Source organism: Macrobrachium nipponense, chromosome 17 (assembly GCF_015104395.2).
Source record: "Macrobrachium nipponense isolate FS-2020 chromosome 17, ASM1510439v2, whole genome shotgun sequence".
Classification (NCBI taxonomy): domain Eukaryota; kingdom Metazoa; phylum Arthropoda; class Malacostraca; order Decapoda; family Palaemonidae; genus Macrobrachium; species Macrobrachium nipponense.
In genome coordinates, this window is record NC_087210.1 from 68,827,693 (window position 1) to 68,840,787 (window position 13,095).

Sequence of the window (13,095 nt, forward strand, 5' to 3'; positions counted from 1 at the left end):
ACTGAAGGGATAAAGCTACCAGATGGGAGCAACATCAAACACATAGATGAGACGGGGTACAAATACCTGGGAATAATGGCAGGAGGGATATAAAACACCAAGAGATGAAGGACAAGATCAGGAAAGAATATATGCAGAGACTCAAGGCGATACTCAACTCAAAACGCCGGAAATATGATAAAAGCCATAAACACATGGGCAGTGCCAGTAATCAGATACAGTGCAGGAATAGTGGAATGGACGAAGGCAGAACTCCGCAACATAGACCAGAAAACTAGGAAACATATGACAATACACAAAGCACTACACCCAAGAGCAAATACGGACAGACTATACATAACACGAAAGGAAGGAGGGAGAGGACTATTAAGCATAGAGGACTGCGTCAACATCGAGAACAGAGCACTGGGCAATATCTGAAAACCAGTGAAGACGAGTGGCTCAAGAGTGCATGGAAAGAAGGACTGATAAAAGTAGACGAAGACCCACAAATATACAGAGACAGGAGAATGACAAACAGAACAGTGGAATGGCACAACAAACCAATGCACGGACAATACATGAGACAGACTAAAGAACTGGCCAGCGATGACACATGGCAATGGTTACAGAGGGGAGAGATCAAGAAGGAAACTGAAGGAATGATAACAGCGGCACAAGATCAGGCCCTAAGAACCAGATATATCCAAAGAACGATAGATGGAATTAACATCTCTCCCATATGTAGGAAGTGCAATACGAAAAATGAGACCATAAACTACATAGCAAGCGAATGTCCGGCACTTGCACAGAACCAGTACAAAAAGAGGCATGATTCAGTGGCAGAAGCCCTCCACTGGAGCCTGTGCAAGAAACACCAGCTACCTTGCAGTAATAAGTGGTACGAGCACCAACCTGAAGGAGTGATAGAAAACGATCAGGCAAAGATCCTCTGGGACTATGGTATCAGAACAGATATAAAACACCAAGAGATGAAGGACAAGATCAGGAAAGAATATATGCAGAGACTCAAGGCGATACTCAACTCAAAACTCAACGCCGGAAATATGATAAAAGCCATAAACACATGGGCAGTGCCAGTAATCAGATACAGTGCAAATAGACCAGACGTAACGTTGATTGACAAAATCAAGAAGAAAGTATCACCCATTGATGTCGCAATACCATGGGACACCAGAGTTGAAAAGAAAGAAAGGGAAAAAATGGATAAGTATCAAGACCTGAAAATAGAAATAAGAAGGATATGGGATATGCCAGTGGAAATTGTACCCATAATCATAGGAGCACTAGGCACGATCCAAGATCCCCCCTGAAAAGGAATCTGGAAAAACTAGAGGCTGAGGTAGCTCCAGGACTCATGCAGAAGAGTGTGATCCTAGAAACGGCACACATAGTAAGAAGAGTGATGGACTCCTAAGGAGGCAGGATGCAACCCGGAACCCCACACTATAAATGCCACCCAGTCGAATTAGAGGACTGTGATAGAGCATAATAATAATAATAATAATAATAATAATAATAATAATAATAATAATAATAATAATAAAAAATAATAATAATAATAATAATAATAATAAAATCTAATTGTATGAATAATAATAATACTTATTTTGATTGTCTCGGTCCTCTTCACAAAAATATAAATAATTTGAACACGTAACTTTTATGCATTTATACTTATATGAACATATGCTTGTACACTGCATATCCATATACGTACACTTTGTTTTACACACCAATGATAAGACATTTACTATGCTAAAACATAAATATTTATCCAGAGCACCCTTAAACTCTACGCATGTTATCTACCAGATTTCAATTTTAACACTATACGAGCAACAACCGCATTGAAACCCATGTAACATATTTCTACTCTTCTTCCTCTCCTTCTTTGAGCCAGACGTAGGAAGTAGGACAAATCTGGGTCAGGCATTATGGGAAATAACGAGAAAAAACAAAGACTAAGATGCTGCTCGACTCGACCGCCTAAAAGATATAGGACAAGTTGATTTCTTTAAACAGGCATCTCTTAAATCTTATAAATAATTTTGATTATAAGTACAATAGATTAAACAGTGACAACTGTGATCATTATAGTAAAATATTGCGCCTGCAGGATTAGAAATCAAAAGTAAAATGATGAATACGTGTATTGTAGTAAAATAAATAATAAAAAGTACTTAATATTACTCTAAATACGAATTTAGAACCGAGGGTGAGTAAAACTCAAACTTTCATTCCATTTGGTCTGCAAATTTTCAATCAAAGCTATTTTTCACTCAGACTTCTATATACAGTTTTCCTTACGCCAACCACCACCTTCCGCACGAAACAAAGGCCTAAATCACGTGTCCCTAAAAAAAAAAAAACAAACGAAGAGCAGCAGCAGCATATAATAAACCGAAGAGGTTAGCGCTCCCTCAGGAAACAAGCTAATGCCATTACCTTGAGGGTCGTCAGGCGACGCAGCTGGGTGTCGTGACAAAGGAAGGCGGAAAAGAGCGACAATTGTCGGGAGAGGAAAAAAAAAAAACAAAAAAAATAGTCTAGGGAAGCAGAGAGAGAAAAAAATCTGAGTGAGTAAGAGGCGCTATACAATAGTACACAAAAGGGTCCACAGCAACGACAGGGAATAATTAAATGTAGTATTCATTCAAAACCATAAGTCAGCCAATGAAATTATGCGAATAATCAGAAGAGTTTGATAATAGTTATATAATTAATTTGTATGTTTAGTATATTTGTTTAAAAGTGTACTTTGCAAATCATGTCTGATGTTGTAATTTGCAAGTTATATGTCTATCTTGCAAGATTTCTCCAGGCCGTATGTTACACACAAAAAGCAAAAACACGGGTTCCCATTTCCTGAATTATAATGTTACCTACTAGCTTATTTACATCCTTGGGTTACACATAACATACTTAATATGCAACCACTTCATGTACTTTACATATGAAATTTGTGTCTGTGCTTGAGAGAGAGAGAGAGAGAGAGAGAGAGAGAGAGAGAGAATGCCTAATATGAGTACCTGTTCATCGAGTGTTTTGCAATGGCATAGCAATTATTTCCTTTGGTAAGTTACATTAATTCTCCTCTTTTCTATGAAAAACTTTTACACCTAATAACCTTAAAAATTGCTGAAGTTTCCGTTCGAATGTAGCACCTAGAATTAGAAACTCTACAGAAAATGGGCGAATAAATCTTTATCTAGGTAAACAGTACCAATTATACAGTCTACATCAGAATATATAAGGCAAACGTACCCATATGTGCCTTAAAAATTAACAAAATAATTCTTAGACGATAAAAAAACAGTATGTATGTATATATCTTGTAACGTGCCTTAGTAATCATCTACCTTAGACCAGTGTTAATAATTGCTCTAAAAATTTATTAGTTTTTAATGTCAAGACATTGAATAAATTGTACTCAGCAGAACGATTTTATTATATTCTATAAATATAGAAAAACATTCCACTTATTCAACACCCTAAACTATTATGATGAACGGAAACTATATAATGAAAAAAAAAAAAAAAAACTCTTGCAGTATGATAAAAACGAACCCTGTTTCTTCTCGCTTTCAGATATGTCTTGGATGGTATCCGTCGCAGTGGTGGCCACAATGGTCAGCCTAGTTCACAGTGACGCTGGACACTTTTTCGCAGAAACTCCAAAACATTTGCCCAGAATCGGACGACGTGGTGATCTGCCCCCTCTGGTTAGTAGTGCCTTTTCTTTGTTTGCAATGATTTATTTGTGTCAATCCTTTGCTGGTATGACAAAATGGATGCTCATGCATTGGAGCTTCCTTTATTTCACACATGGTTGCTTATGAGTTAATCAACAGCATTTACTCCTAAAATACAACGCCACAGTAAAATGAGTAAGTTTCAGATAATCTTCAGTGCTTTTAAATGAATGAAATTTCCATACAAAGTCTGGTTTTCAAATTAATTATGTCGATGCATGTAATTCGAAAATATCATCGTGTTGCCATCCTTGCTTTTCATACTGTAATTATTACGTGTTTCCAATTCCAAAGTATCTTCACATGAACAGTACTACACAGCATAGACAAATTACAGCAAAGTAATCTTAATTGTAAACATTAAGCTGCGACTGAAAATGTAGCCAATAAATAATGATAATAACAAAACAGCACGCTGAGAAAAGAACATTTGTTCTTGGGTCTCTACATTGACAAAAAAAAAAAAAAAAAAAAAAAAAAGAAAGAAAGACCGTACCTATATAGGATACATGGACTGGGTTTTGGTATGGATGAAAATGAAGACGTATGGCACTTTTAAGGGAATCATTCTGCATCTTGCCCCTATATTTCACACAAAGTAACCAAGGCTGGTGGCAATACTGAAGTTGGGAGTGTCCTATTTACCGAAAGAATTGTCACCTTTGTTATACGGAAATACAGCCATAAGAGGTATCCACATTCGAAGTGCGATTAAGCTATGCTATTTATATTGTTTAACATATTCTATTTATGAGCTTTTATTTTTATGTCCGTAGACCAACAATAACTCTGTTTTTTAATCTAAGGCATATAATTTGAACAATCTGAGAAATTTTGTGATATGTAGTTCAACATTTTCTACGTCTTGTATAATAATCAAAGGAATGAAGTATCCTGTGATGAATTTTCCTACAATCATAATGTTATAATTCATACACCTAATTAAGCAATGGATAATATTAGTGATATCTGGTGATATTACTTAACTTATTAGTCTACTCCCTTAAATAGTTTAGAAAAAAAATACACTACCAAACGTTTCCCCTATGTGTAGTACCACGATAAAAAAAAAAGAACCACGATAAAAAAAAAAATTTTTACTAAAGACCCGAAGTATATATGTATGACAATGTTCTTAATTGTCCATAACACTCGAATTAAGAAAATATTTACGAAATGAATAGTAGTAACGCAATACCAAAATTTTTTTCGTCTAGTCGTGTGTCTTATTTGTTAAAATACATGCACTTCAAACCTAATGGAATTAAAAGGTCTGCTCTATTTATGCTAGCAAACGATTATCAAAAGCGATCACAAGAAATCAACCTTTTACAGCACTTCGACTGGCAGACAGATTCAAAATAATAGGTAGACAGAGCCCACTCTTCCGCCAAGGTCAGGGAACGACGCCTAACGATAGGTGTGATTAAGAAGAGGTTAAGAAATAAGCTCGACATGACAAATCTAATGCACGTTAACCAAGAATATGAGAATTAGTCATTTCACTACTAAAAATAAAAGACAAAATTATATATGCTTGTGGGTATCAACCCGGTATGCATCCATCCACCTCTGTCAAGTCCAGATAAACTCATGCCAAGTAACGTGACTGTTGCACGATGATATAGTTTATTAATATGATTTGTCGACTACACAATATAGACATGGTGTAGTAGGCTATATACTAATACTTTGATCCCCGAGGGGCTAATACCAAATTACACGGCGTCCAAAGGACTCCGCCTTGTTTATAGTACAGTACTAGCACCTCGGAGTATACCATACTATTGTATGCTGAGCTCTCAAAAATGCTTTGCTGTGCTAGTCACAAAAGTATGAAAACATGAAAGACTTCGGATTACAATTCGTTGCCCATTAAGCTGCTTTACGCGGTGGTCAGCCAAATGCCAACACAATAGATATCATCACCATTATGGGAGAGCATATTTTTCAAATTTCCCGACCGCTGCATTCCATTTTCATCATGCCTTACCCATTACATATTCCATAAACTACCTCCTCCTGCCAAAATTTCCTCCCATCGGCTGTAAACTAGCCTGTCAAGTGTGTAGACAAAAGTACGAGCTACAATACCCATCAATCGAGAAGCAGTGGGTTTGGCGTGTTACTAGCATTACTGCTTGGCTATATGCTGTGAGGCAGTTTACCGGTAATGTTGTGAATATAATTCTTTTAGCGTGGGTCAGTTAAAAAGCATCGATAATTCTATAGCCCAACACTAGGTCTATAGCCTAAGCACCAAACCAGTAGGGGGGTAGAGCCGTCAGTGCCCCTTATAGGGTGCACTGCAGGCATTACTAAAGGTTCTTTGCAGCTTCCCTTCGGCCACCGGCTGCGACCCCTTTCATTCCTATTACTGTATTTCCATTCACATTGCCTAACATCTTGCTATCCACCTACTAAAAATGGATGCAGGCTTATTCGGACCTTGGCTGATTCGGACCTTAATCTTGGCTGATTCGGACCATTTGCTAGGCTGATTCGGACCCATACTAATAATTTTATATTATAGTAATGGGTATTTCTATATAAGCATTCTGCATCGTTCGTCCCCGCGAATACGAAAGCCACCAGGAATTGGGGCGTCAAATGTATATTTCGCCGTGTTTAGTACGAGCCCCTGGGGGTTAATTACAGTCGTCCGAATAAATATTACTTAAAATTCTTGTTCAGGAGGTAAAACTGCATAGAAAAATCAGCCAATCATATGAAGGTCCGAATAAGCCTGGATAAAGGTCCGAATCAGCCTGGTCCGAATCAGCCAAGGTCCGAATAAGCCTGTTCTCCTAAAAATTAATTCATAGCGCAACCGCGACTGATTCTTCCTGCTACACCTTTCAAACACTACTTTCAATTTCCTTCCCATCACTGAAAAGCCACATGGCCCCAGTGCTTGGCCTTTTGTAGTGAAACTATAGGAAAACGTAATTTATGACCACAACCCTAAGTATGGGCCCGGTTTGTTAAAAAATGGCGGTTCGGTGTTACACCCACCAAAATTTAGCAACAATCACATAATAGTTGCCTGCCCTACCCTAGTAACCAAATAAGTACCCAGTGGCAGCGCCATCCCGCTGCCCATTTTCTTTCACGTTAACAGTTAATGACATATAGCGTTAGCCTGTCACTTAGACCTACCTTTAACTGACAAGGAGCTCTTGGGGCTTTTTGATGTGGTGCGTGAAGGCATACCTTCTTGTAGCATTTAAGTTTGACCTCAAAAGGTACTATACTTGTCACTACACTGAAGATAAATTAACCATATTGAGAGACAGTTGAGAGGATCGGCAATCGCATAATCACCTGGAGTTAGGTCAACAACTTTCTCTTGCGTAACATCAACCTACGTCACTGTCGTGGACTATTCTTCGTCTACGAGAGATATTGGTGCATTTTTTAATGAAATGTGACAGTAATTCCTTTATTATTTATTGCTGGAAAATGTTGATAAGAAATTTAGAATCGAATTTTACGCTAGTAATATATCATTCTTGGGTATTAAGTGTACAAGTTTTTACTCTTATTCTAATGATATTTGTCATTATTCCCGATCAACCTTTAATCTAGAACCATTTGTATGTATGTATATAGTATGTGTGTGTAATATATATTCATTGCTTGATTAGTGTGGAAGTAAGTCCACCGAAATATAGTCCTTAGCTTTAAATCCAGTGTTTTAATGGGTCATATATATCTATATATATATATATATATATATATATATATATATATATATATATAATATATATATAGATATATATAATATATGTAATATATTATATATATCTCTTCTCCAGCAAATGTTTCATGGTAGGTAGTACCACCATTAGATCTTCAGTGGCCTAATAGCTATATCCTCAAACAAATCATTAACTTTTGTACTCAAATTTTTCTAAACTGTGTCCACGAGATTAACATAAATACGCTCCTACACTCTTAGAGAAATAAGGGGAAAGACTTTTCATTATCTTTCCCACCACATGAAATTAAGTGAGTCTACAATGGAAAAGAGACTACAGACGGTAAGATTATCTCTGTCCGAAATTTGGTGGAGCTAAATAGAGCAATTAAATTATAATTAAGAGAACCAAGATACCTATTCCCTCTGTTCAACACCTTTAACGGTGTTAATTGCGAGTTAATACCTGACGATTAAAACAACAAAAGCTGTAAAGTGTACCGTCTCAGCCCTGTTCCTTACGACAGGTAGGTACAGTTATAACAGATTCACTCTAGATTTTAAAATTTGCCTAAACAAACGCAGTCTCAGGCAGTGATTAAAAAGTGCTTATTCCAATCCACGGAACTCATTCGTTGCTTCTGTTACCCAAGGATCCTTTCCTTCGTCAATTTGGAAGTAGACCCCACCATCTTAGTTTTCTATAAAAGAAAACTATTGTGGTATATATATATATATATATTTATTTATTTATTTATTCCTTCCACCAAAGGTTGTCCCGGATCTGACCAGTAGCTAATTTCAAATTAATAAAAGAGGAGAGTGAGTAACCATGAATTCCTGAGAAACTAATGATGAACTATTGCGCACAGAGCTCTAAGGAGGTTTCTTTTTTTTATGGACAATTAAGTATAATTCAATTACAGTTATGTAGCTATAGAAACGAATGCTGGTAAATCCTACTTAACATCATTGAGGATGTGTGGCGAATCTGCCTACTTATAACAATGTGTTTACATCTGAAATCCAATAAACACTAAACAAACTACACAAGTGGAAAGTGACTTCGGTGTGCAGTAGTTATCTTACTCGTTTTATTCATCACTCAGCAAACATCTCTGCTTCAGGGACCACAACAGCATACGTGACAGCAAAGCAAAAGAGCGTTCTGTAACAAATCCTCACCAGCAACTTGATCCTATTTTCCCAAAATGCTGTTACTCTGCTTCTTTCTTAAATATCTGCTACATTATTGACCATTGGTATAATTGGAAGCATTTTTATAACATCTTCATTGCTCAAAACAGACTTGGTAGAGGTAACAAAATAGGTCAAAAGCTCTTTTGCTCCTATGAAAAATATATTTCAAGGAAATACTTAGTTTTAGGTATTAAAACTCGTCTTTTTGCTAAAATATTAAGTTTTTCTTGTTAATAACTTTATTTTATTATTCTTGACATTCTAGGCAGACCTATGTATCAAATACCACATGATCAACCACAATATGCTGTACAGTATAACAAACTGCAACTGCAGGGAATAGCATATGTGTAAGAATATATGAATGACAAATTGTTTGATGGTTAACTTGTATTGAAGGTCAACCTCCTGAATGAAGAAGACCCCAGAGGAACGAGTGGAGGAGGAGCTCCAACTGGCAGCAGTATGACAGAGGCTCTGGCAAAGGTTGACGGTGATGGCGATGGCTGTGTCAGCCTACCAGAGCTACTTCGTATTCCTATGATCAGAATTGCCATTCTTCTACAAGACCCAGCTTTAATTGCTCCACATGTAGATGCAGATGGTGAGGAAAAGCTTTTCAAAATCATATAAAATTGTGAGCTCTTAACTTTTTATATGCTCAGTAGGGTGTCAATAACAGAGAGCCTTTGATGTTCACAAGAATTTCCACGGTTATTAATAAGTGTCCTTACCCAACTCAGAAATATAACATTACAGTAATATTCCATGAATGAATTACAAAAAGAAATGCCAGGTTGGATGTTGGAATGAATTCGGAAAAAGCAGAATGTTTTGCAAGCATCTCTGAACTAGAACAAAAATAATTTCGGAAGATACAGAAACAGTAAGCTTGTTAAAAACTCCTGTAACTGGGACTTATTACATACAACATCTGCCCATGCAAGGGTACCAGCAAAATCTACAATATTTGGTATACTCTGTGGATATTTTCATTTGAATGAGCCATCACATAGAAACATCCACCTCTCTTGTGTGATTAGCTATCATTATTTTAGTTACAACATTGTTATAATAAAAATAAAGAGGTTTGAGGATAGTTATTTGGTGGACTTCTGTAGCCGACACCACATTATCAGTCTTATGTAAAGATAAAATGTGAACAAGATTTTAATTTAAATGACAGTTTCTTTGCAGCATCATAATCAATTATTCAATTTTCAGCAGCAAATGAAAGTAGTGATGATTACGCATCAGATCGTCGGCCAGAACCTCGTCTGTTGCGCTACCTGAAGTAAATATCAACCTTGAGAACACAGTAATCGACCTCCCCCGAAGAGAGCTCTTGATTTATTTCCACCCTGGTTGACGGACTTTGGACAAGACCTGATTTTGGGAAAAAGACTCCCTAAAATAGCCAAAGACGTATACCTGTACACAAGCCTTATCCCCTAATGGAAGGATATATCCCTTTCCAATGCCTTGATTTTCTTTTGATTTGATATTCCCTTTCATAAACAGTTAAAAACTTGAAAGTGAATAGGCAGTCCTTGGTATATGACAGGGGTTCCATCCTTGAGACGCATCATAAGCCAAAAATCGTCGTAAGCAGAGACATCGTCGAAAATCGTCAAAAATCCTAAGAAAACTTACTTTTAATGCTTTGGGTATGTTGAAAACTATGTAAACTACATTTTTATTGCATGTTTATAAAATAAAACTTCAAATATTGATTATTTTGCTTTTTTGGAGTCATATGTCTTCCGTCAGATTGGCGTCGTTAAGAGAGTCATATTTCTTCCGTCGGATCAGTGTCATAACTCTGGAACATGCGTTGTAAATCTGGAAAACATTTCTGATGAATATAATTGAAAAGCGTTATAAACTTATAGCGTCGTAAGCTGCAACCGTTGTAAACCAGGGACTGCGTATAGACCTTAATTCTTAAAAGCCAATGATTTCATTTCTTTGATGCAATGAGACAATTATTTTCCATTCAGAATCGATATAAAACCACTAATAAAAGAACCATAAAAATATTATCCATGTTTCCATGAAGGGGAAATTATATCCATATGAAATCTTCCAAGAGACCCTCAGGAATCATTTTCTGAAATGCTAAAATTCTCTTGAAAACTTTTAGAAACTTTGTTAATAAGCTTTGTGTGTGTACAAGTATGTTGTCCATGTCTATGCCAAACCTTTGAAAAATGTAGCAGATAACATTTATCTGTTTAGGTTTGCTGTGAACATATTTATTTTATAATTTAAATACTAAATTATTTATTTACATGCAATATTCTTTATCATTTATATGTTCTGTTATTGCCCATACATAAACATTACATTTTCCTCATCGTTACTTAATCCTAAAGCAGTTTAAAACTATAAGTTAAGCCTATCGAATGAGCAATACCCATATCATTATCATATCACCATACAGTATTTCTTGATAAAAGCAGCAGTAACCTTTCTATATTATTATAAATCAACAAGTTAACAAACTTGACAACAAAGTACAGTAGGGTATAGTAATACAGAAACAAGTTACAAAATTTTTTACCAGCAACATTTATTTGGATGTTCATTGACTCAATTTGTTCATGGTATAGCTAGATGGATCTCAGTTTTACATTTCTTTGCATAATGGTTTAGATGCTGTAACTAGGGAACAATTTCTTCCAGTGCTTGCAATGCTGAGGAAACCGTTTCTTCTACTACCTCCAGCATAAAACAACAATCTCTGAATAAAGGTTCAAATTAACACCATCCTCAGTTCCCTGTTGTTCTTTGTGTATGTGTGTGTATGTATATATATACACACATATATATAAATATATATATACCATAACTGAAAACTGAAACCTTTACTATCCACAACATTACCTACAATGCAGTAATACGAAGTTTGTTGCGCTCCTTTTGCGTGTGGTCATCACTTCCAGTTTACTCTCTGTACATTTTGCTTATATTATTCATACTCACAATATATCTGTACCCTCTAGTTCTTCCTCAGTCTGTGATAAACAATCATATCTTAATATTTAACTTATATCCCTATTCATAGTCCTAATCTTGTGACCTCAATTTCAAAGAGCATGCTCTGATTCCATTGCTTAAAATCTACACAACATGAAGAATGGAGCTGAGATCACTCAGGTGTATAGTTGTGTGTGCTGAGGTTAGAAATGCAGCAGTGAAGATTATGATTATTTATCTACAAGTTTGAATCTGATCCATTCTGTCTTGAGTGAAGGACCTCTCATGACATGCATTGTAAAATTCAGTATACTTGGGACACATATCTGTAAGAAAAATTAGGTATACCATAGATGTTAAAAATAGTCCAAGGTCGAGTTTGATTTTTTCTGTATTTTTGAGCTTAAAATGAAATGTGGCTGCTTCTTTTGTAGCATTTGTGAAATCTTTCCTGATATGCTTTGTGAATGGAATATTTTCTCAATATTTTATAAACTTTGTAATACTGTACTCTTTTAATTCATGCCATAGTTGATTATACAGTCAACTTGCTTCACATCATATGTATGTTGACTCTGTAATCAGACCATCCAGTTTAATAAGTGTGTGTTTGTGTGCATGTTGATTTTGATGGATACATTCTATGGTAGAGGTTTTTGGTGTTTGCCCTACATTCAATATACTGAGGCTGTACAAACTACATACAGTATTATCTTCTGACATTTTCAGTAAACAAATATATTTACAATGTTAACATACATGGTAGCAATTAAGTTTTTATGTAAAAATTGGGTTAGCTGCACCTTGGTTTTTTTGGAAAGAGAACGGTCTATGCGAATGCAACCAGCCAGTGTACAAGTTTTAGAAATAAAAGAAGTGAAGCCTTTGAGTTTTCTGTACCTAAAACACTGACAAATATACTCTATATAGTAAAAACTTACAAAAAATTTCAGATGAGATATTGGAAAGATATGACCATTAAATATGAAGATTCACGGTCAAAGTGCATTTAGAAGATTTTACTGCTAATGAGCATGTGGCTCAAAGATGAGATGTCCAATGACAAAGGACAATGAAATTAGTTTGAGAAGCATTACATTGTAAAGCAGGAACTGTAGGAAGGCCTAAGAAATCATGGGAGCTCTGGCATAAAATGCTCAGGGCAGAGATGAGTGAAGAGAAATTACTTCACATACCCCTAATTATTATTCAGAAGATGAACCCTATTCATTTGGAGCTTCCAAAGAATATGGTGTTCATCAGGAGTAAGAGAAGGTCAAGAGAAAAACCAAATGAAGCGATCTCACGTATTAAAAAGAAAAAATAAATTAATAAATACATAAAAATGTATTAAAATGCAAGGAAAATAGCTTTAGGATAGTGACTGCATGTTTGCTTGAACTTTTGATGTTCCAATTGCACGACATCCTTAGGGAAACTGTTCCACAGTCCAACTGTGTG

General features: G+C 35.9%; 1 protein-coding gene across 4 annotated transcripts in view; it reads left to right on the forward strand.

Moving 5' to 3' along the window:
* The window catches only part of LOC135196294 (uncharacterized), a 47,126-nt gene extending 34,609 nt beyond the window's left edge, over window positions 1–12,517 (forward strand). For 3 of the 4 annotated variants that reach the window (XM_064222999.1, XM_064222998.1, XM_064223000.1), the window contains exons 2-4: window positions 3,592–3,725; window positions 9,055–9,259; window positions 9,880–12,517. In XM_064222999.1, the coding sequence (XP_064079069.1) occupies window positions 3,594–3,725; window positions 9,055–9,259; window positions 9,880–9,953 (411 nt within the window). In that variant the 5' untranslated portion in view covers window positions 3,592–3,593 and the 3' untranslated portion in view covers window positions 9,954–12,517. The remainder of the gene's footprint in view (window positions 1–3,591; window positions 3,726–9,054; window positions 9,260–9,879) is intronic. The other variant, XM_064223001.1, reaches the window with a different exon arrangement.
* The last annotated feature ends 578 nt before the right edge of the window (window positions 12,518–13,095 follow it).